General features: G+C 41.3%; 1 protein-coding gene across 1 annotated transcript; it reads right to left on the bottom strand.

Moving 5' to 3' along the window:
* Nucleotides 1–1,828: 1,828 nt before the first annotated feature.
* On the bottom strand, nt 1,829–9,497 carry SRSF3 (serine and arginine rich splicing factor 3). Its single transcript, XM_082732232.1, has 6 exons — nt 9,199–9,497; nt 6,950–7,157; nt 5,522–5,656; nt 3,293–3,331; nt 2,975–3,061; nt 1,829–2,813 (listed from the first exon to the last, which is right to left on the bottom strand). The coding sequence occupies exons 2-6, from the start codon at nt 7,153–7,155 to the stop codon at nt 2,786–2,788; spliced, it is 495 nt and encodes a 164-aa protein (XP_082588358.1). The 5' UTR covers nt 7,156–7,157; nt 9,199–9,497; the 3' UTR covers nt 1,829–2,785.
* Nucleotides 9,498–24,811: the final 15,314 nt, after the last annotated feature.

The following is a 24,811-nucleotide window of genomic DNA, read 5'->3' as shown; positions in this document are numbered from 1 at the left end:
CCACCAACTAGAAATGACAACTAAAAATCATGTTCAGGACTCTGAAAATAAAAGCAAATTAAAACAAAGCACTAAACCAGTAATCTTATTTAATCAGGGATGTTTATCACCTAGAACTCTTTCAAATAACCACAGTGCTTGATTACTCTTTAAAAAAAAATGCGAATAGGCCTGGAATCAAGGCTGTATTTCGGAAAAACTTGTGTTTTTTTTTTCGGAAAAACTTGTTATCAACAGCATTCCTAGTAAAGCACTATACTAACATGAACCATATTAACACTCCAAGAAAAAGCAACCAGGACTTCCCATCTGATACAGGTGAGTCTAACTAAAAGGGAGGAATGATGTCTATGGATCACAACTAGGTAAAGAACTGTGAAAGTACGTTAACAGTAGATAAGTATCTACATCTGATAAAATTTCTCTGGCTAATTTATCTTCACCTTTCTGCTTAAGACATGAAGTTCAGAAGTAACCCACAATTAGGTGAGAACCAGATAATTATTCTGGAAAAGTATAAAAACCAACTATAAATGCTTATTTCCTTAAATCACCACCCAGTATGAATAGTGACCTCTAGCGAACACCTGTAGTCATTACACTAGAGGTCATTTTTTGTCACTAATCTTTCATTATTGTACTTAAAAGGATGGAAGGACCAAACTGGCTAGTGAAAAGCTAGTTTTAGAAATTATAGTAACCAAAACTTTTAATAGCAAGAAGCTGAGTGTGCAGGGATTTTAACAGCTTCTACCACCTTCCCTACTTCCTTTTTTTAAACAAGCCATAAGTACTGTGCTGGGGGCTTCTGGTTAAAGTGATTGCAAATTTGGCCTGTTATGTCGGGATCACTCTGAGATCAACTTAAAAAGCCACATTGTACCCATAACCTACTATCCTTTTTACAAAAACCCAACTTACAACTCTGCAAGTTGTATACTGCCAAAAACATGCATGTAAATGTCCATTTACAAGGGCAGTTTGATTATTGATACACCATATTCCTTCCATAACCTTTTAGCTATCTTTCCTTGTTCTGAACCTGGATAGTTTTAGGCTTTGAAAAAATGCAGAGACAAAAGGCCCAAAACACCAGAGCTCTCAATACATCACTAGTCTTTAAAGGTCTTCTCTAAAGTGGTTCTCCTACCCAATCTGACAATTCTACCTTATGATACCAAGGACTATCCTCCTTTGTTGGGATCTACATGAAAGGTTAAAAAGGACCATAAACAATTGTTTAGAACCTACATCTTAGAAAATCTTTAGACTCAATGCAATGACTCATCTTTCATATTAAAGTCAGCACAGCAATAATCCGAAACTACCTTTAAGTAGCACATTTAAGGAAACTAAGCCACAAGACTGTTGCATTGTGATTTAATCTAATTGCACAAAAATTTGAAATTACAACTCCTCTGGATTTCTAAGAGGAAGGTTATGCATGCTTCCAATTCAATTCTGCACTGTTACATTTGAACCATATAGTGAATTTTACATCATGATGGATCAATTTAGAATTCCCATGCAACATCTCAAATTATATAAAATGGAAGCAATTTTTAAAGCTTTGCAAAGGTCTCATGCTAATGATAAAACCCTTTTTTAATGGGTCACTTTGGATTATAATGTACCATGTTGCTATACTTTAAAAATGTTGGTCACAGAGTATCATGGTCTTTGAACTAGCTCCTACCCCTAAAAAATGGTTAAGTAGGAACAATCATGTAGGTGACAACCGAAAGTTCCCTTCAGCCTCAATTGTGTTTCTTCTAAGATTTGTGTAACCAACTGATTTCTATGGGACAAGAACTATGTTAATAGTGGGTTCAACTATTACACAATTATGCTAATATTTTATTAATTCAAAAGCACTTTACAAGAAAATATAAGTATGGCTTCCAATAGGAATGTTATACCTGGACTTGATACCAAGCTCACAGATTTTAGTTTTGCAAGGAAAAACAGGCTTTCAGGTTAAACAACAATTTGTAACCAAAACTTTAATCCCAAGGATTCTCACAAACATATTACAAATGACAGCATGAAAAAAAAAAATCTTGCACAGTAACTCAAAGTTCAGCTCTACAATGTACCCTTAAACTGGCAGAACACTGGTATCTTTAATAGTTTCAAATTACCAAATAGAGAATGTTACAAAGAGCCATGTTTTCATATACAGCAATCACGTAAGGAACTTATGACCTAAAACAAAGGTAAACTAACTTTCTTGAAACTTCCAATTCTATACCAACTGGACACCCTGCCCAGTATGAAGACTAGTTGGATTCTTTTTTTTTTTTTAAACCTCTAATCTAGTTTAATAGTGCAGCTTAATTTTTATTGCTGGCTTGTGTTCACACCAGCTTTTAAAGACTGCTTATTTAACTACAGCTGCATACTATTATCCCAGCTATAGAAAGACTTCATTCAATTTTTGCCAGTTTTGTTCTCATAATATTAAATGTCAAGGTTTAGCTGGGCAGGAGTAAGAGGTTTATTATCAGTCTATATAAGACAAAACTTCAAAGCAAATTCAATTTTGCTTAAGGGAACATTGTAAAGTAACAATTCTTGATATTACATGCCTCGTATGATCCATTCAAATCATAGAGAATTACATCTTTATGTGTCACTGTTCCAAGAGACAAACAAATGTGAACAGCTAAAACATCTTAGAAATGCACCAAGCTTATGAAGTCTCAAACAAAACTTGAATTTTCTGTACATACTCCTGTCAAATGAAGTTATTTCCTGTACACCACTCCTCTTGCAAACTGGTCTTCTATTTCCTTTCATTTGATCTAGATCGGCTAGAAAAACAAGAACAAAAGTTACATACATTTCTCAGTAACACAACTACATCAAAGGCTTTTATGGAAAAATAGTTAAAAATAATCAAAATGGCTTAAGATGACCAATTCCTGTTTTAACTAGGTTATTTATAAACAGTCTAAATCATTAAAGATCTTACCTACGAGACCTAGAAAAGGATCGGGACGGCTTGTGATTTCTCTCCCGAGACAGGGATCTCTCTCTCCTCCTATCTCTAGAAAGGGACCTAAAACCAGAGGAAGAAAATCAGGACCATTCAGAATTACACACAACAAACATCTGCAAAAAGTCTTCAAAAACGAGAAGCTGGTTCATTCCTGCAACACTGGCTCTATAGACCACTTGATTCATTACTAAAGCCACAGTCTTTTTACCTTTAGCCATGTCATTTACAGAACAGTTTAAGAACAGAATGCTGTCATTTCTGAGAATGTAACCAAAAAAGTTAGTTATTTACCTGCTCCGGCTGCGGGAGAAGCTTCTCCGTCTTGGAGATCTAAAAGCAGAAACAGGAAAATTAGGCTAACTGTCAATTATTATTTATGGCGTGAGGCATTTCCCAACTTTTCAATCTCACTGTTGGGCCCAGTGATTGTGCCGAAGAACTGGCACCCATCGTCCAAAAAAATAAATAAATGAAACTAAAAAAAAAAAAATAGGAAAAAAAAACCAGAAAAGAAAAACAGGCACAGAAGGATTAAGGAACCAAAAGCTCAAGTGAAAAGCAGGTATTCCAACCATGGATTCACTTTAACAAAGAATGCTTCACAGCAGATCTGTCCAATGCAAAACTTCATGTCAAACTAACTCCACTACCCAAACACCACACCAAAATATAGTCCCACAAGTAGTTCCAAAAACAGTACCATAAACCAGTATTTGGAACCCATGCAAACCTATAAGTCCATGACAAGACTTAGGTACCAGGTGGATAGTGTAATTTTGTGAAAACGCGCTAGGTGTAAAATACTGATGCCATTAAGTGCTACATTAGAACTGCATTTGTGATCGTCACATTTAAGAGTGTGTTTAGGCTCATAAAAAATTACCTTAAGCTTGGCCCACTTCACCCCCAAAATTTAAATTTTGAAAACTGTTAGTAAAACCATTTAAAGGTGATAGGATTCAACAAATTTTTGCTAGAAAGGAAAGCTAAATCTGTTAGAGTTATTAAAATTTTTAGTTTGGCATCTCACACATGCAAATAAGTTTCACTTGAAGGTCTAGTTACATTATGAGTTCCCTATCACCCTTAAAAGTTTTATTCAAGCAATATATATGTACGTTACCATTCAATTATGCACAGCCAGCCTTTGATCCAGAAAAAAGAATTACTTTAAGCCGCTTACTCCTTATTTTAACCAGCAGTAAACTGTATAAGCAGGAAAAACTTACTAGTTTTGGGTTTCAACAAGCTAGAAATGGTGAGGTGAGGCTGCCGGACTGACGGCCAGGAAGAATTTGCTGAAAAGGTTTTGCCAGATGTTGCGTTGGATTTAGTTGGTTGGCGAAGGGGGTGTTGTGGATTTTTCCTGCTTTTTTGTTAGCCGAAGGCTGCTGCTGTAGTTGTTGTGAAGACATTTGGTAAATAAACAGCTGAGCTGATTGGCCAGGAATGTGTGGGCGGTCGAGGTGGCTGCTGCCGATTTGGTTAAGGTTGGAGAGAAGGCTGAGAGAAAACAGCATGCTCGGGAACCAAAGGGCGGTGCAACCTGACGACTGGCCATGCCTGGGTCATGTGAAACGACACCAGCCAAGCTGAATGGGGCGCGCTGGTCACATGACGCTGAAAGGGCTAGTTGACTGGCTAATGCAGACTCAGAGGGTGGTGAGAAGAGACATGATGGTGACTCTGTAACGGGGTTCATTTTTATTAATAGATGGACCAAAAAGCACAAAAAAAAAATGAAAAACAAGCCATCAGTACAACCATCTATTTAGCTAACAAATACTCTTTATTATGATGGGCAACAGTGTGTTGTTTTGTTTTTCAAAATAGCAAAAGGGGCAAGATTTTGAACTCCTATCTCCTATAAGGACTTCACTCACCTGTAAGAGGTAAATTCAGTCCTATAGAAACTATTTTGGAGGTTTGAGGAGATGTGGAGTTAGCATCCAGACAATACTGCCTGGTCCAAGAATGATGTCATTTTCAATTATAAAAAAACTGAAATCTCTCCTATTTGGGTTTGAAGAATAGATGACTGGGATTACTTTTTTAGCCCCCTTTATCGGTCAGTGACTTAAGTTAGTTTCAGAATGATTTCTACTTTACCAGTTGTAACATTACAACAGCTGCCTGGTTGATAAATACTACAACCGTGCTAATAGTAGAAAATACATTTTTGTGAAGAGCTAGAGTTGAATGTAATGTTTGTCATTATGGAGTCAAGAAATGGAAAAAGGCCTAAATTGAAGTATAAGGGAAGACTTGGAAAGATGCAACTAGAAGATGAACTAGAAGATAGATCCAAGATAGAAGTTACTGACTACCAACATGAACAGTGACCTAAAGACAAAAGCCAACACTCAGCACAACTCACATACCCCAAACTACACCCAGCCAATGTTTCATAAAAACCTCCAATTCTTCAAAGTTTAAAACCCAACCAACAAACTTAAGAGAAATACCTGCTCCTATTAGCTACTCCATTACACCAATACCTCTAAACACGCTCTCAAGTACCTGCGGCGAGGTGGAGGACTTCTTCTCCGATAATCATCTCGAGGGCGACGACCCCAAGACGGAGGTGGGCCACGATTTCGACTTCTCTTTTCACCATTCGAGAGTTCCACTCTTACTCGGCAGCCACATAATGTTCTAAGGGAAGAAACATTATTACATTTAAAAGAGTTGAACAGACTTTCTAAGAGATGTGTATTAAAGCAAAAAGCAAGCACTCCTATTTTAGCTTCTCGCAAAGTACACACCTCAATGTCTACAGAATTCTTAATAGCAAAACAAGTTTTTCTAATAAAGAAAACAAACTTTCTTACATTTTAGTGCTTTGTTCAATTCCATGGAAATGGGGGAGTTTTGTTTATTAACATTTCAAATGTGAAACCCATGGATTCATCTTCAAACAACTAGTTCATCTGTACATCCTGCTGGGACTTTGAGATCCTGAGATCCCAACACTTGTTTATTATCTTACTGTATGTGCTGGTCTTTCTCCTCCCTCCACAACCCATCTCCGTGGGTTGTGAACTGAAGCATTTTGGCCATTTCACATCACCATCACCCCTCAGGGGTCACTCAGTAACCGACACTTAGGAAACTGCTGCTGAGAAAAGTAATCCCCCACCTCTTTGTTGTTCCACATCTGTTTAGATAAACCATTATTTATTTGGACAATGATTAGGAAGAGGTGGGGACCTGGAAAAATCTGTTTCTATAATCTGCTTGTATAAATGACCCTTTATACAGCTTTACAGTTAATACTCAGACCCCTTAACTTTTCGATCTAAAGTATTAACCATTTCCCCTGGTTTCATGAGATCCAATAGTTCTCAAAGACCAGGAAGGAGGGGAAGGGCAGCACCTGTTTCCTCTAAGACTGAGGTGTTACTTAACAGCCAGTAAGAGTACACCATAAAAACAAAAGGAAATAGCTCCATACTTCACCCTTCCTAAATATCTAAAACACATAAATGATGATGGTATAATAAGCCCCATGTAATCCTCATCCAATTATTGTCAGTCTGTGACCATTCTTATTTGAAAAGAATATCTGATTTCCAATTGATTCAGAAACTCAAAGGTGACATCACAGGTGACACTTTGAGATGTAGATTAAAATGTTTTAATCACATTCTGCAGTGAAATGCTCTACCACTGAGCTATACCCCCTGTTTTAATCACATTCTGGATGCAAAAATCCACCCACCAAGAAGTGACCCACTAAACTTCATCTCTTCACTGACCACCTGAATAAAAGGAACCTTCCTGTGTATCTCCAGTAAAACTGTTCAGTCCTTTTTCATTGTAGCAAAGACTTATAGAAGTCTCTAATAACATTAACTTCAGACTGCCAAGAAGCCTTCTAAAAGCCACATGTCCTAGAAAATTTAAATATTAATATTTATCACCAGTATAAATTAGTCATTAAATTACCTCCCATCTAGTTCTCGGACAGCATCGGCTGCATCTCGGGGATCTTCAAATTCAACAAAAGCAAAGCCGGGAGGGTTTCTAGCAACCCACACACTTCGGAGTGGTCCATAATAGCCAAAAGCTCGTTCCAATTCAGTCTTGTTACCGTTGTTTCCAAGATTACCTACATAAACCTTACAGTCCAATGGACAGGAATCACGATGCATTTCTGTAACAAAAAGAATACCCCAAACATTAATCATTTATTTAATAACTGACACAGTTAACAACAGATCCTTAAAAAAGAATGCTGAAATACTAAAAACCAACTAACTACTACCCTTAAAACACCCATTTCTCTCTAATCTGTACTGACAAATACAGGAAGCCAGCACAAATTGTAATAGGAAAAAAGGTCTCACTGAAAAATCCACAGAGGAAAACAAACACCGAAGGGGCATTTACTACAATCTCGGCACTGAATCAGGGACTTTTACAATTAATCTCAAAAATAAAGCTCTTAAGAAAAAGTAGGATAACTTGCCAAAGCAAATCCTGGAGACACAAAAACCAAATGAAAAAATGCTTAAAACAAGACAGTAGCTAAGTCTGAGCCCCTTGAAAAATGGTACTGTGTGCCCTCCTAAACAAAAACTTAACCAGCATCACTCCTCAAGCAGCTTAGTGTTAGATTTTTAAAAATAAATGTACATCACAGTGCCATGAAGCGTGTAAACCTGGCGATTCACAGACCTGTACCCCTGGGGCTAATAATACATTATATGTTTGTTAAAAAAAAATTTTTTTTAAAGATTTTATTTATTTATTTGTCAGAGAGAGAGTGAATGAGAGCGAGCACAGGCAGACAGAGTGGAAGGAAGAGTCAGAGGGAGAAGCAGGCTCCCTGCGGAGCAAGGAGCCTGATGTGGGACTCGATCCCAGGACGCTGGGATCATGACCTGAGCCGAAGGCAGCCGCTTAACCAACTGAGCCACCCAGGCGTCCCATGTTAAAATTTTTTTTAAAATGTACATCACAGCAGCACTATTCTCAACAGCCAAAATCAAAAGATAAACGGATAATCAAAATGTATTATCCACACAATGATTATTCAGAATGAAGTACTGATAAATGCTTCCAACATGAATACAAACATGCTATTACAGATGCCAGACACAAAAGTATACATGCTAAGATTCTACATATATGAGATAGCGAACAAGTAAACCCAGAGACAGATTACTGGTTACCAGCAGCTGGGAAGAGGGCAGCGGACATAGGGAACAGCTGCTTAATAAGGTACAGGACTCCTCGGGATAACAAAAATGGTTTGGAACTAGGCAGGATGGTCGTACAGCACTAGGAATGTACAGATTTGCACTTTAAAAGGAAATTTATGTTAATTTCACGGGGGGGTTCTTAGAGTACATATTTACTGCCCTTTGGGGTCTTGCATTTGATAGATCTTCAAAAAAAATCACCTCAACAATGAATCAAAATCAACTTGTAGGCGGGTTTCAACTACAAAAGAGTAGCCAACCCAATAACCCAGCTTAAGGGTTTCTCATGAACAGTACGCTCTTCTCACTCTGGGCTTATCCAATTAAAAAAAACTAGTCCAGATACATCCTATTTGCATGACCCCACCCTGTACCCTGGAGTTCTGAAGCCAAATCATTGCTGGAGATTGGTTTTTTAAGAACTTAGCCGTAAACCGTTTCAGAGTTAACCATCAACGGGAAACTGCTACGAGAACAAGGCTATTCAAGCAAGATCCTTCGGTTAAAAAAAAAAAAAATTTGACAGGATACAGAAAAATCACATTAAAATTAAATAAAAATACAGGTGAGTACAGAAACCGCGTAATATAGCTCAAAAGGTCCAATCTCGATCGGTGACTTGAGAAAAAATATTTCAGATTAGCTCCCAAAGAAAACGTGGGGGGGTTGGGAGGAAAAAGGCGCCATAAATTGAAAGGCCGCAGCACGGAATACAATTCGGCTAGCGGCTCCCCCACTTCGCCTTAACTTTCGGGTAATCCCACTTCTCAGTTTACCCCTCGCCCCGTAAAAGTTTATAAACACCTCCACTTCAAGGCCCAGGTACATTCTCTGATGGGCCAAAAGCCCCCGCCACCGCCCCATGCCGAACGTCACAAAATGGCGGCGGCGTCTCTTTGTCTCAACCTGGCGCCGCCATTGGGCCTGGTCCTTCCGCAGTCCTGTTAGGTGCTATTTCTCATTACACTCCTTTAGTCGCCAGTCACTTACCGAGATCGTGGATTAGAAAGCTGACGCTCAAATCAACACACCCTCGGATGGGTCTTCCCGCTTCCCACCCCTCCCGGCTCCAGCAGATGCTCTCGCTGACCCGGCGTCCACGAAATGGCGGACCACCGCCTTCTCCTCGCCTCTATTTATATGCCTCGCCGAAGTCACATGATTGGACGGGTTCGTCCAATCAGAGGCGAAGGAGGCCGTGACGTTACGGCCAGAAACGTAACGAGAATCGCGGTTGCTGGGAGCGCGCTCTGGCTGTGGCGCTGGGATCGCGGGAGACCTCAGCCGCCTGGCTCCAGTCGCCTGGGCCCTGGGGCATCCTCGGGTGTTTACGCGTGGACATTCTCCAAGTTACCCTCAGTCCCCTTTCCCTCTTCTCCGAATAGGCTGGGGTTTCATAACACTACTGTCGTCGCTCCCAAACACCGACTGAGCCGTTTCCTCCAAATAAGATTTAGATAGTAGATGAATTCGTTAATTACTTCATCCTCGAGAACGGTTAGACTGGGATTAAGACCCTCGCGTTTACAAACGTGCTTTAGAGTTTCTCCCAAGGTCACTGTGCTGTGTATGACCAAGCTGCCAGCACGGGTGCACACCAAGCTGTACCCGCCCACGTCCTACACTATGGAAAAGCCCGATCCTGGAAAGGCGGCGGGACTCTGGCTGGTTTCCCGCCTCTCACCCAAACCGAAGCTTTTGGCAGAGAGGGGTGGCGTCATTAACCGGGACTCAAAATGTTTAATAGAAACTCAAAGGCCAATGAGACCTGTCAGGCCATCTGGACGCTCACCTTTAGCAAATAACAGCAAAAGGAACTTCCTGAAGAAGAATTAGTTTCAATCCGGGGCCCCCAGACGAATGCCAGGAAGGGCACCTCCGGCCTTTCTCCTCAAAGAGGCTAGGTTGATACGTTGACTTGAGGGTGGGGCTCGGGCCCTTAGACCGCTCGCATCTTCCTCTGTTTTCCACCTCCCTCTAGAGAAAGAGAGCCCCAAGAATAGTTAACTACTGGGAGAGAAATACTTCAATCGTGCTCCGAAAATGGTTAAGCTCTCCCTCTCTGGAACAGTGAGTTAGACTGGGAAGTGTGTCTGGTGTCCTGAAACCTCTCCCCTTTCAGTGCTGCCCGACTTATTGCTTAAATTTAAATCTCCCCAGAAAAAGAAAACTAAAATGTATTTTCAGTCACAAGGTGAAGGATATGCCATTATTTACTTACTGCTCCCAGATATTTTCTTTTGAAATCTTATCTTCTACTGTGGCTTTAAAACATTTATGCGTCGTGGGGGAAAATAAATACAGAAATTTAATGGCTCTGAGCCTTAGTTTTCTCACTGTAAAATAGGAATTTCATACTGCAGGGAAAGAGAGGGAATGGGAACTACAGTTCTTGAACCAGGACTTGTGCTAGCCTAACCTGGGGTGTTTCCCAGGTGAGGGGGGATTTTAGCAATCCCTTTCTCTTCCTCTTCTTACTTTTCTTTCCTTCTCTGTATGTTTTTCTCTTCTGGCTCACTTATATTGCCTTGATTTGATCCCCTCCTCTGCGTAAGCTTTTCTCTTCTTTTAAATTTTATTTTCTTCTGCCAAAGCAAAAGCTTTAAAGGCAGACATTCCTGGATCTGAACTACCCAAGTCCCCCTACTTACTACTAAAGTATCTTGAGAAGAACCCCTTAACCTGTCTCAGAATTATTTTTTTCTGTAAAATGGGATAATATCAGCCTTGCAGGGTTGTTATGTGTTGTCTCTTCCCACAGGAACTTCAGCTTTTCACTCCTGCATCCCTGGGGCCTAGAAACAATTCTGGCATAGTGCGCATAAACGTATTTTAGATAGATAGATAGATACTTGAGATTTTATTTATTATTTGACAGAGCACAAACAGGGAAAGCAGCAAGCAGAGGAAGGAGAAGCAGACTCCCCACTGAGCAGGGACCCCCGATTTGGGACTCAATGCCAGGACCCTGGGATCATGGCCTGAGCCTAAGGCAGCTGCTTAACCAACTGAGCCACCCAGGCGCCCCCAAACATATTTGTTTAACCATTTAATGACCTAAAGAAAGTATATATGTAGATCAGTTGACAAACTCTATTCAAAAAATGCTCTTTTTAAAGAGTATCCTATTCTTTCCTACCATCTTTCCTGTTTTGGGGGGGTTTATGTATGTAATGCTCTTCCAGCATGCATCTTTCAATGGAGCACTCTTAATCCCTCCAGGTATATTCCAGAATACATTTTGAACCTCCTACAGCCAACCACACACACTTTCCATCTTCTGATAACAGCATACAAAGTGAATTATCCATTTAAATTATAGATTATTTTAATGCTACTTTAAATTTATTCAACCACCAGCTACTCGTAAATCACATGAATCTTCAAAGGGCCATATCAGTATTTCTTGGTGGGGACAGGGAATGGGGATCATATATTGTAGTAAACATCTCTTGACTACTTCTGGGGAACTACCTTTCTCATCGTAGACCATGGTATTGATTCAGGGGTGGTTGGGTTAATTAAATCATTCCAGTGCTTAGCACTCCTCCCCCACCCCAATTAGTTCAGAAGTGGATGAGCAATCCAATCAGACCAGTCAGCTACTAATTTGCTAATTCTAACCCTACTGCTAGGTCAACCAGAGGTGTGCTCATTTCTTCTGACTAGTGGGCTCCTGAGCCTGGGCAGCCATCTTGTTTCCATGAGGAAAGAGGCAGCCCGCAGTGGATCCAATCTGAAGGAAGGGAGAGATCTGAGGGATGGAGAACAGAGTCCTGGAACTCTTGTTTAAGAGGCCCTGAACCGGGGCGCCTGGGTGGCTCAGTGGGTTAAGCCGCTGCCTTCAGCTCAGGTCATGATCTTGGGGTCCTGGGATTGAGTCCCACATCGGGCTCTCTGCTCAGCAGGGAGCCTGCTTCCTCCTCTCTCTCTGCCTGCCTCTCTGCCTACTTGTGATCTCTCTCTGTCAAATAAATAAATAAAATCTTTAAAAAAAAAAAAAAAAGAGGCCCTGAACCCAGTTCCACTTCTGGAATTCCCTAATGTACCTTCCCTAACACCTCACCCAATTTGCCTAAGCCAGTTAAGTTGTTTTTATTTTCCTGACACTAGCAAACAGAAAGATTCCAAATACTTCACAGACCTTTCCTCTGAAACCAATAAACATTATATGTTAATTAATCCAATTAAATGAATTTAAAAAAAAGATTCTGAATACAGAAATTACTCTGGCACACACTTCTCAGTACCTCAAGTTGAGAATCATGGCACTGAGTTTTCTTCTCAAGTTGAGAATCATGGCACTGAGTTTTCTTCTGATTCGCAAATTTACCCCTTACCAATTCCCTAAGTACTTTTTTTCTTTTTAAGGGAAAAAATGACTGATGGCCAGGCATAAATATCTATGTATAAGAGTTAATACTTAAGGGGCGCCTAGATGGCTCAGTGGATTACACTTCTGCCTTCAGCTCTGGTCATGATCCCAGAGTCCTGGGATCCAACTCTGCGTTGGGCTTTCTGCTCAGCAGGAAACCTGCTTTCCCCGCCCCCGCACCCCCCCTGCTTTGCCTACTTGTGATCTCTCTCTCTTTCTCTGTCAAATAAATAAATCTTAAAAAAAAAAAAAAAAATTAATACTTTAGAGGCACCTGGGTGTCTTAGTTGGTTAAGTGTCTGCCTCCAGCTCGGATCATTGGGATTAAGGCCTTCATCCGACTCCTTGCTTAGCAGGGAGCCTGCTTCTCCCTCTCCTCCCCACTCATGCTCTCTCTCACTATTGCTATCGCTGTCTCTCTCTTTCAAATAAATAAATAAAATCTTTTTAAAAAATTAATACTTTAAAGGGACGCCTGGGTGGCTCAGTTGGTTAAGCGGCTGTCTTCAGCTCAGGTCATGATCCCAGCGTCCTGGGATCGAGTCCCGCATCGGGCTCCTTGTTCAGCAGGAAGCCTGCTTCTCCCTCTGCCTCTGCCTGCCACTCTGTCTGCCTGTGCTCGCTCTCTCTGACCAAAAAAAAAAAAAAAAAAAAAAAAAATTAATACTTTAAATATTGTGATTGACTTCTTTCAGAAGAAAATCTAGTAAGAGCATGGGCCATGACAATAGTTCATTAACTACTTGGATCAGTGACTGTACTGGCAGGAAGCAGATGGCACATTCAACAAAGAGTTAACTGAAAAGGTAATTATTTACAGGGCTAAGGAAACCCGCTTGGGAAGCGTTTGCTCCCGGTGGCAGTTCTCAGACCCCATGAAGCAAGAAATGGAGCAGGATTACCAAAAGCAGCCAAATGCTATGGCTATGAATAGAGGCCACTCTGGCCTTAGGTAGAGGAACTGCAGCAGCCCAGTTTGGGGTGGGGTGGGGGGAGTAGGGATGTTTGGAAGTGGAATAACTGGACTTAACCTCTCTTCCCATATCCCCTCTTTTAATGGTGACTCCCACTGCCCAAAAGCCATCAGGAAACCTGAGGGTAAGAGAGCTGAGTGATGCAAGCTTAGAGGTCAGCCTCACAGGCACAGAGCAGGTTAGAGAAGATCAGAAAACTGATTCAGCACTGTGTTGTCCAATACAGCAGCCACTGGACACACATAGCTATTTGAGTCCCAATTTACATGTGCTGTAAATGTAAAATACATGCACTTAGTGTATAAAGAAAGAATGTAAAATATCTCATTTTTATATTGATGGTATATTAAAATGATGATTTTTTGATGTATTGGGTTAAATAAATGATATTATTAAAATTAACTTCATTTCTTTCTTAATACTTTTTTTTTTTTTTAATTTGACAGAGAGAGATCACAAGTAGGCAGAGAGGCAGGCAGAGAGAGAGAGAGGAGGAAGCAGGCTCCCTGCCAAGCAGAGAGCCCGACGTGGGGCTCGATCCCAGGACCCTGAGATCATGACCTGAGTTGAAGGCAGAGGCTTAACCCACTGAGCCACCCAGGCACCCCTCTTCATACTTTTTAATTGTGCCTACCGGCACATTTAAATTACATGTTTAGAGGAGCCTGGGTGGCTCAGTGAATTGGGCGTCTGCCTTCGGGTCAGGTTGTGATTTGATAGATAGGTTGTGATCAGGGTAGATCCTGCATCAGGCTCTCCACTCAGCAGGGAATCTGCTTCTCCTTCCCCCTCTGCTCCTCCCCATTGCTTGTGTGCACTCGCTCTCTCTTTCAATCAAATAAATAAATATATATTTTTTAAATATTTTATTTATTTGACAGAGAGAAAGAGATCACAAGTAGTCAGAAAGGCAGGCAGAGGGAGAAAGGGAAGCAGGCTCCCCACTGAGCAGAGAGCCCGATGCGCGGCTCGATCCCAGGAGCCAAAGGCAGGTGCTTAATCCACTGAGCCACCCAGGTGCCCCCAAATAAAATCTTTTTAAAAAATTTAAAAAATAGGGGCGCCTGGGTGGCTCAGTGGGTTAAGCCGCTGCCTTCGGCTCAGGTCATGATCTCAGCGTCCTGGGATCGAGTCCCACATCGGGCTCTCTGCTCGGCAGGGAGCCTGCTTCCCTTCTTCTCTCTCTACCTGCCTCTCTGTCTACTTGTGATTTCTCTCTGTCAAATAAATAAATAAAATCTTTAAAAAAAATTTTAAAAATAATAAAATTACATGTTTGGCTTACATTATATTTCTATTGGATGGTGTTGATCTCAAGGGACAAATAAAAAAAACCCACAGACAATTATGATTAATAAACATTTAAAAACTCATTCTATTCCTGGACAATTACTTGAAAAAGTGTTTCTGAAAATTATATCATTTTAAGCTTTTTTTAACCTAAGTGCTTTGATAGCTAACTTTTCTTTTGTTGTTTTTTTTTAATTTATTTATTTGATAGAGATCACAAGTAGGCAGAGAGGCAGGCAGAGAGAGAGAGGAGGAAGCAGGCTCCCCGCAGAGCAGAGAGCCCGATGTGGGGCTCCATCCCAGGACCCTGGGACCATGACCTGAGCCGAAGGCAGAGGCCTTAACCCACTGAGCCACCCAGGCACCCCGATAGCTAACTTTTCTATACTTTTTTTTATGTGATTCCTTCGAATAGTTTTGGGGATCATCTACATATTTAATAATCATTCATTCATTCAAAAAGCATTTATTAGGTACCTTCTATTTTCCAAATGCCAAGATGGATTTGGAGGAAAAAAATAATAAGCCCAAACAGAGCCTCAGGCATCTGACATCATGGGGCTAAATTTGAATACAGGGGGAATTAGATGAAGAATGGCACAAGCAGTTGTGAAATTATTTATGTGCAAAATGATCCGGAGAGGGAAATGGTGCCTTAAGACTATATCATAGGAAAGCCCCCTGGGTGGCTGAGTTGGTTAAGGGCCCAACTCTTGACTTCAGCTCAGGTCATGATCTCAGGATTGTGAGACTGAGGCCCGAGTCAGGCTCTGTGGTCAGCATGGAATCTGCTTGAGATTCTCTCTCTCCCCTCTACTTCTCCTCTTGCTTCCTTTCTGTCTCTCTCAAATAAATAAATAAATTAAATTTAAAAAAAAAAAAAAAGAAGAACACATCATAAGAGGAAAAAAAAGAGTGTATCATAGGAAAGATTGGCCCAAGAAGGCTTTCGAAAGGAAGTTATGATTGAGCAAAAGCAAGAGGGCAAAATTTGTGAGAGGAGTGAAAGAATGTTCTGGAAAAGGGTACAGAATGTGTAAAGTTCCTGTAGTAAGTTAGAGGAGTTAAAAAAAAAAAAAATCCAATGTGGCTGCAACACAAAGGAATAATTTGAAATTTAATTAATATGTAAAATATTCATTTATACATGTATCAACAAGTACTTACCAAGTGCCTACTAAGTGCTTTCAAAGAAGAAAGGTGAATCAGTGACAAATATTTTTTTTTAAAGATTTTATTTATTTATTTGACAGAGAGAAATCACAAGTAGATGGAGAGGCAGGCAGAGAGAGAGAGAGAGGGAAGCAGGCTCCCTGCTGAGCAGAGAGCCCGATGCGGGACTCGATCCCAGGACCCTGAGATCATGACCTGAGCCGAAGGCAGCGGCTTAACCCACTGAGCCACCCAGGCGCCCCGAATCAGTGACAAATATTATGCAGCCATAAAAAGGGATGAGTTTGTGCCATTTTTGACAACATGGATGGATCTGGAGGGTATTATGCTAAGTGAAATAAATCAGACTGAGAAAGTCAAATAGCATATGATTTACTCATATGTGGAATTAAAAAAAAAAAAAACAAATGAATAAACAAACAAAAAGCAAAATCAGACCTGTAAGTACAGAGAATGTATTTGGTGGTTGCCAGAGGGAGGTGGGTAAGGAGATGGGCAAAATGGATGAAGGGAAGTGGGAGATACAGGTTTCCAATTATGGAATGAATCAATCATGGGAATAAAAAACAGAGTAAGGAATATAGTCAATGATATTGTAATAACATATGGTAGCAGATGGTAGCTACATTTAGGGTGAACATAGTATAATGTATAAGCTTATCCAATCACTATGTTCTATACCTGAAACTAATGTAACATTGTGTGTCAACTATACGGTGCCTGGATGGCTCAATTGGTTAAATGTCTGCCTTTGGCTCAGGTTGTGATCTGGGGGATCAAGACCTGCATTGGGCTCCCTCCCTACTCAGCAGGGAGTCTGCTTCTCCCTCCACCCCTCTCCCATGCTCATGATTTCTCTCTCTCTCTCTCTCAAATAAATAAATCTTTAAAAAATGTTTTTGAAAAGATGGATCAGTCACATTCATTAGTCAATCAAATTAATTGAGTATTTACGTTTCTCTGAGATAGGCTGAGAGCTGTTGCTATAATGCTATGTTAGAAGTATGTGCACCAAAAAAAAAAAAAAAAGAGGGGCGCCTGGGTGGCTCAGTGGGTTAAGCCGCTGCCTTCGGCTCGGGTCATGATCTCAGGGTCCTGGGATTGAGTCCCACATCGGGCTCTCTGCTCAGCAGGGAGCCTGCTTCCCTCTCTCTCTCTCTCCGCCTGCCTCTCTGACTACTTGTGATTTCTCTCTGTCAAATAAATAAATAAAATCTTTAAAAAAAAAAAAAAAAAGAAAGAAAAAGAAAAAGGTATGTACCCACTAGACTTTCTCCTCCTCCACATGGAATGTTCCAGGTGACAACTGGACTTTTTCTTTTCTTTTCTTCTTTTAATATTTTATTTATTTATTTGACAGAGATCACAAGTAGGCAGAGAGGTAGGCAGGGAGAGAGAGGGGGAAGCAGGCTCCCCAATGAGCAGAGAGTCCGATGTGGGGCTCAATCCCAGGAGCTGAGCTGAAGGCAGAGGCTTAACACACTGAGCCACCCAGGCGCCCCGGACTTTTTATTTTCAAAGTGGGGCAGAGTTCTTGTACCTGGAAAGGAATAATGATTGATTCTGGGGTTGGTTTTGTTTTGTTTGTTTGTTTATTTAAGATTTTATTTATTTGTGTGCAAGAGACAGAGAGCATGAGCAGGAGGAGGGGTAGAGGGAAAGGGAGAGGGCAGATTCCCCAGTGAGCGGGGAGCCAGACATGGGGCTCTATCCCAGGACTCCCAGTCATGATCTGTGCCAAAGGTCATGAGCTACCCAGGTACCCCTAATTCTGGTGTTTTGATTAATATTAAATTAATCAGCCTCAAATTCTTGAATCCATTTCTTTTTGTACCGTTAAGCTAAACTTCCAATCATTGTTATTTTATTTTCTAAAAACTAATGTTTCATAATAAAATAAATATTTCCCACTGTCCTTAGATAAATCTTTAATAGAATCAGAAATTTGGGATGCCTGCCTGGCTCAGTCAGTTGAGCATGTAACTTTTGATCTCAGGTTGTGAGTTCAAGCCCCACGTTGAGTGTAGAGATTACTTTAAAAAAAAAAAAAAAGAAAGGTAATAGAATAAAAAATTAATCAGAATTTCCCTAACCAAACCTTATACACTTCACTGATTTAATTCCTTTAAATATATCCAACAACATTTGTACATTTAACACTGAATTTTCTGAAACATTGCAAAGGTCTATCACAGCAGACTGAGAAGTCTAACAAGCAACATCTCTGGTGTTCATGGATTGGAAGGCTTAATATTGTTAAGATGGCAATCCCACCCAAAGCAATCTACAGATTCAAAGTAATCCCTACCAAAATTCTAAAGGTTTTTTGCAGAAATGAACAAATCAATCCTCAAATTCATATGATTTCAGAAGAGGCTCCAGTAAACAGAAATAATATTAAAAAATAAGAACAAATTTGGGGTACTAACACTTCCTAACTCCAGAACCTACTATAGTACTAAGCTATAGTACTCAATAGACTGTAGTAGTAGCAGCACAAAGATAGACATATAGACCAATGGAATAGAATTAAGAGTCTGAAAATAAACCCATTCATCTGTGGGCAACTGATTTTTGAACAAGGCCAAACCTATTCAGTGAGGAAAGAATAGTCTCTTCAACCAAAGGTGTTGTGACAACTGAATATCCACAAGCAAAAAAAAAAAAAGTTGAAATCCTACCTCATACAACATAAAAGAGAATTAACTGCAAATTCACCAATGACCTGAGTATTAGATTCTAAACCATAAACTCTTATATGAAAACATGAGGGTAAATCTTCATAACCTAGAATTTGGCAATGGATTCCTAAATATGACACCAAAAGTACTAGCAACAAAAGAAAAAACAGTGAAATTGAACTTCATCAAAATTAAAAATGTTTGCATGTTAAAAGGCATTATTTAAAAAGTTTGCAGGCAGCTGCTCTGTAATAAAGAATTTGTCTGGTCAGTGTCTCAGTCTCCTGACATTGAGCTTCTAAAACCTTTGGAATTTCCTGAGCAACCAGTCCTACTGCTGGGCAGAGGGAGGTGGGGGTGGGGCCTGATGATGAAATCAATCATGTAGCCAGTGGTTTAATCAGTTAAACCTATATAATCAAACTCCCATTAAAAACTCTAGGCTGAGGGTGTCTGGGTGGCTCAGTGGGTGAAGCCTCTGCCTCTGGCTCAGGTCATGATCTCAGGGTGCAGGCATGGAGCCCCACATTGGGCTCTCTGCTTAGCAGGGAGCCTGCTTCCCCCTCTCTCTCTCTGCCTGCCTCTCTGTCTACTTGTGATCTCTCTCTCTCTCTCTGTCAAATAAATAAATAAATAAATAATCTTTAAAAACAAACAAACTCTAGGCTGAAGCTCAATGGAACTTTCCGGTTGGTAAATATATTGATGTGCGTGAAGAGTGATGTACTCTGATTCTATGAGGAGAGAGCCCAGCTCTGTGTTGGGGATGCTCCCCTCCCAGTACTTCCCTTATGCATCTCCCTATTTGGTTCTTCCTGACCTATATCCTCTCTCTCTTCCTTTTTTTTTTTTTTTAGGGATCTCCATACCCCATATGGGGATTGAACTCAGGACCCTGAGATCAAGAGTCACATGCTCTACCCACTGAGCCAGCCAGGCACACCATGACCTACATTCTTTATAATAAAAATGGAACTGCATAAAAATGGTTTCTCGCATTCTATGAGTCACTCCTGTGAATTATCCAACCTAGGGGGTCATGGAAACCCACATGTTCAAGAGTGCAGGTGGCCTGGGGACCTCCAGATGCTGAAGGTGGTGTCTGAAGTGGAAGTTGTCTTGTCAGGAACTGTACCCTTAAGCCTCTAGTTTCTGACACTAACTCTGGGTGTCTAATATCAAGCTGAATTGCAACAAGTGATGCTGAAACGGAATAAGAGCTTGCAGAGCAGAAGGAAATATTTTTCAGGGGCACCTGGACAGCTCAGTCAGTGAAGCATCTGCTTTGGGCTCAGGGTCCTGGGATGGAGCCCCGTGTTGGGCTCCCTGCTTGCAAGGAACCTGCTTCTGCCTCTCCTCCCTGCTCATGTTCTCTCTCGTTCTCTCCCTCAAGCAAATGCATAATCTCTTTAAAAGAAAAAAGAAAGAAAATATTTTGCAAATCACATATTTGATTAAAAAAAAAGAAGTCATATATTTGGTAAGAGTCTAATACTTGGAACTAGTATAGAGCACTCTTACAACTCAATAACAAAAAGATAACTCAATTTTTAAAATGCCCAATAGCGGGGCGCCTGGGTGGCTCAGCAGGTTAAAGCCTCTGCCTTCAGCTCAGGTCATGATCCCAGGGTCCTGGGATTGAGCCCCGCATCAGGCTCTCTGCTCAGCAGGGAGCCGGCTTCCTCCTCTCTCTCTGCCTGCCTCTCTGCCTGTGATCTCTGCCTGTCAAATAAATAAATAAAAATCTTTAAAAAATAAAAAAAAAATGCCCAATAGCACCTGAAAAAATGCTCAACCTCATTAATTATTAGGAAAATGCAAACCAAAATCGCAGTGAGATATAACGTCACACCCATTTGGTTGGCTATAATAATCTTTGAAAGGAAAATGACAAATTCTGGGGAGGGTGTGGAAAAATCAGAACCTCATACACAGCTGGTGGGAATGTAAAATAGTACAGCCCCTACGTAAAAGTTTTGCCATTCTTCACAAAGTGGAAGATAGAATGGCCTTGTAACAAAGTAACCCCACTTCTAGGTATAGACCCAAAAGAATTGAAGACTGTTCCTCAAACAAGTCCAGGCACATACGTACTCACAGCTGCTGGATTCACAATTGCTAACAGGCAGGAACAGCCCAATGTCCATCAATGAATAAACAAATCATGGTATATACATACCATGAAATATGATTCAGCTACAAGAAGGGATAAAGTACTGGTATATGAGCCTTGAAAACATGCTGAGTGAAAGAAGCCAGGCACAAAAGGTCACATACTGTATGATCCCATGGATAGGAAATATTCAGAATGAGTAAATTCACAGTTAGAATGCAGACTGGGAATTGTCAGAGATGAGTGGGGAGCAGATTTTTTTAAGATGTTATTTATTTGAGGAGAGTGAGGGGTGGGGTGGGCACAAGTGAGGGAGGGGCTTTGGGGAGGGAGAAACAGACTCCCCTGCCAAGCAGGGAGCCTGACCTGGGACCCTATTCCAGGACCCTGGGATCATGACCTGAGCTGAAGGCAGATGCTTAACCTTAAGACTGAGCCACCCAGGGGCCCCGGGGAGCAGATTCTTAATGGGTGCCAGGTTTCCTCTGGGGATGATGAAAATGTATCATGTATGTATCATGTATTCTAACCCTCTAAGAGAACTCTTATAAATGTAATAAAATAGGCTGAATATTTGTGTCCCCCACCCCACCAAATTCATATGTTGAAATGTTAATCCTTGTGATTGTATTTAGAGGCAGGCCTTTAGGAGGTAATTAGGTCATGAGCTTGGAGTCCTCATGAACGGCATCTGTGCCCTTATAAGAAGAAGCTAGAGGACTCTCCAGCCCTCTTTTGACTATGTGAAGACACAGAGAAGTGGGCATATATAGAGACATATAGACATATAGCGAATCTGAACAGGGGACTCACCAGAACCAGACCAGGCTGGCTGGCACCCTGATCTTGGACTTCCAGCCTCCAGAACTGTGCGAAATAAATTTATGTTGTTTATAAGCCACCTAACCTACAGTACTTCATTAGAGCAGCCCAAGCTAGGACATTTAGTAAGTCAGTCTATACAAAATAAAAAAATTAATAAATCTATAGATATGATACATCAGGGTGTTGACTCTGGGCCAGCATGTGGGGTCTGAAAGCTAAGTATTTGACAACATTAAGGAATTACAATTAATCTTTAAATAATTTAACAATACCATGCTTATGATTTTTAAAGTGTCTGCCTTTTAAAGATATGTGCTGAGATACACATGAAATGATAAGTTCTAGATTTGCTTCAAAATAATATGGGGATGGAGGAAGTGGATGGGGGCACAGATCAAGCAAGCTGAGAAGGGTTAGCTGAAGTTGGGTAACAGATATGGGGTTCATTATACTCTCCTGTCTACTTTTATTATATGTTTGAAATTTTCCATAATTAAAAAAAAAAAGGAGAGAAGCAGAAAGAGGAGAGTGGAAAGAAAAAGGGAGAAGAAATAATTATCCTGCTGCTGATGTCATAATACTGTAGCATTTTATAGATTATGGCACATTTAGGGGCGCCAGGTGGCTCAGTTGGTTAAGCATCTGCCTTCAGCTTGGGGCATGATCTCAGGGTCCTGCGTTGGAGCCCCAACTTGGGCTCCCAGCTCATCAGGGAGTCTGCTTGTCCCTCTACCCCTCCCCCAACCCGTGTACACACAGACGCAATTCCTCTCTTTCCAAAAATTAATTAATTAATTAATTAAATTTTTAAAAAGAAGAATCTCTGGATTACAGCACATTTACATGCAGTCATTCAGAGATAATAGATGAGCTCCCAGCTTCTTGGTAAACTTCTTCCCTGCCAACCACAAGCCTGCCCGCCTTGGGACTGAGGCCAGACTGACACATAGAAAACAATAAATGTTCATCAGAAGCGAGTATGAAAGCTCTCATTCCCAGCCCTGCCCACACTTGCCCAGAGGTTCTGCAGCGATCAGTTCCTCTCAAGCTTGGCCTGAGAGCGGAGACAGACTATAATATAGGGACCCCTCACAATAGCACCTCTTTTGCTCCTGGTCTCTTTCCAGCCTTTCCAAGCCAGATCTGATTGCTTCACACTGCTTGCCACACAGTTTAGAATTTAAATTACAAGTGTACCTAGCTGAAGCTTTATTCTCCAGGCAAAAATCTGTAGCTTGCTTCATGAGTTTTTGTTTGTTCTTAAAGTTTAAGGAGCAGGGCCCGCAAGTTGGGGGTGTTCAATCCAAGTTAGAGCTGAGATTTCTGTTCAAGTTATACTTCCTCTCTCTCATTCACCATGTTGTGTCTAGGGAAGGTGAAGGCCTATCAAAGTGGGTCACAGAATCAGCGAGTTTGGGAAACAATGAGCTTCAGGCCTTCAAACTTTTATCTTAAGTTGGTTCCCAGTTTCCAATAATCATCAGTTAAGAATCCGATTTCTCCTAGCTTGGGGGGTCACAAGACCACGAACGGAAGTGTGGGCGGGAGCTGAGAGCTAATTTGAGTAATTCCATTCCACCCACCCGCCCCCAGTGCCTACCCACCAAACACCTTTCTCCTTAGGTAGCAGCTCCCTACCCTCAACCCAACACAGGCACTAATCTTTCACCTTGGTTTTCTCTGGGATTTACCTGATTTATAAGATACTAATTGTACACTTGAAACAAGTGGAAAGTGGGATACAGAAGGGTTAAGTAAATTGCCTGAGGTCACACAGCTTGGAAGGGATGGAGATGGGATTCAAACCTCAGGTCTGGCTTTGGAGCCTGAAGATCATCCCAGGAGTGCAATGTAGCAACATTCAGAAATTGTGGCCATTTGGAAAGGCTGCCTTTGACATATCTGGGTGTGTGTGTTTGTTTTTTCAGCTCCAAGGAACAACATGTTACATGAACACATGTCCTTCCTTGCTGTGCCAGCCCCTTCTGGCAGCTGGGTTCCCGAGTCTCCCTTGCTGACTTCAGCTCCACCCTCTCCTCCCACCCCCTCCGGGTAAACGTCAATGCCTGCCTGCCTCGGTGTATTGCCTTATTTGGTTCTCAGGCCCACAAAGAGGTCTGGAAAAGGATCCAGGCCTGAGTAAAGGAATTGCTTCTGCAGCTAGGGGATGAGAAATCTTTATTTCATGGATCCTGACTGGTCCTGTGGAAATTATACATGTAGGGAAATGAGTTTGCTCAAAAGAAACTACAAGAAGCAACTGAAGAGGGCCAACAAAGGTATCAAGATGTCACAAGTTCTAGTGTGTGCTTAATTCTGTGCTTGGAAAAAGATTGATTTTTCAGCTCCCCCCCACGGCTGTCTTTCTTTTATCCCTTATTTTCTGAGTTGCTAGGGCCTACACACCAATCTCTAGTTTATAGCCAAGGAAACTCACAAGTCTAGAAAGTGCAAAAAATTTTAGGTAGCTGGTACTATAACTGTTGTCATAATTTAGCAATGCCAGCCTGTAGCACTTAAACAGCCTTATAAACTGGGTTTAAAGAGTGTCTATCTCCTCTTTCCCCTACTCATTTTTTTTTTTAAGATTTAATTTTTGGGGCACCTGGGTGGCTCAGTGGGTGAAGTCTCTGCCTTCAGCTCAGGTCATGATCTCAGGGTCCTGGGATTGAGCCCCACATCAGGCTCTCTGCTCAGCAGGGAGCCTGTTTCCCCACCCCCCCCCCCTGCCTGTCTCTGCCTACTTGTGATCTCTCTTTCTCTCCATCAAATACATAAATAAATAAATAATCACTTACTCAAGGTCCCAGAGCTCAGAATTACCAGTGCCAGGTTTGACCCCCGAGTCAGGATACCAGCCACAGGCCCACTCTGCCTCTGAGCCCTCCGGGTATCTGATTCTTTACTCCACCTAACCCATCACAGATGATTCCCTTCCTCCAGCATCTCTGTCTCCTCCTTCTCAGTTTTTGTTTTTTTAAAAGATTTTATTTATTTCTTTGACAGAGACAGATCACAAGTAGGCAGAGAGAGGAAACAGGCTCCCTGCCGAGCAGAGAGCCTGATGTGGGACTCCATCCCAGCACCCTGAGATCAGGGCCTGAGCTAAAGGCAGAAGCTTTAACCCACTGAGCCACCCAGGTGCCCCTTCTCCCTCTCAGTTTTATAAGTT

The sequence above is a fragment of the Mustela nivalis genome (genome assembly GCF_964662115.1).
Source record: "Mustela nivalis genome assembly, chromosome: 5".
Classification (NCBI taxonomy): domain Eukaryota; kingdom Metazoa; phylum Chordata; class Mammalia; order Carnivora; family Mustelidae; genus Mustela; species Mustela nivalis.
Note: the sequence above shows the minus strand (reverse complement) of the source record. Positions and strands in the feature narration are given on the sequence as shown.

Excerpts from the sequence above, each read along its gene's own strand:
- SRSF3 (XM_082732232.1), bottom strand. The coding sequence starts at position 7,155 with ATGCATCGTGATTCCTGTCCATTGGACTGTAAGGTTTATGTAGGTAAT. Across the intron at positions 3,332-5,521 it reads AGTCCTCCACCTCGCCGCAG|ATCTCCAAGACGGAGAAGCT; the intron begins GTACTTGAGAGC and ends TTCTGCTTTTAG. Across the intron at positions 3,062-3,292 it reads TTCTCCCGCAGCCGGAGCAG|GTCCCTTTCTAGAGATAGGA; the intron begins GTAAATAACTAA and ends CTCTGGTTTTAG.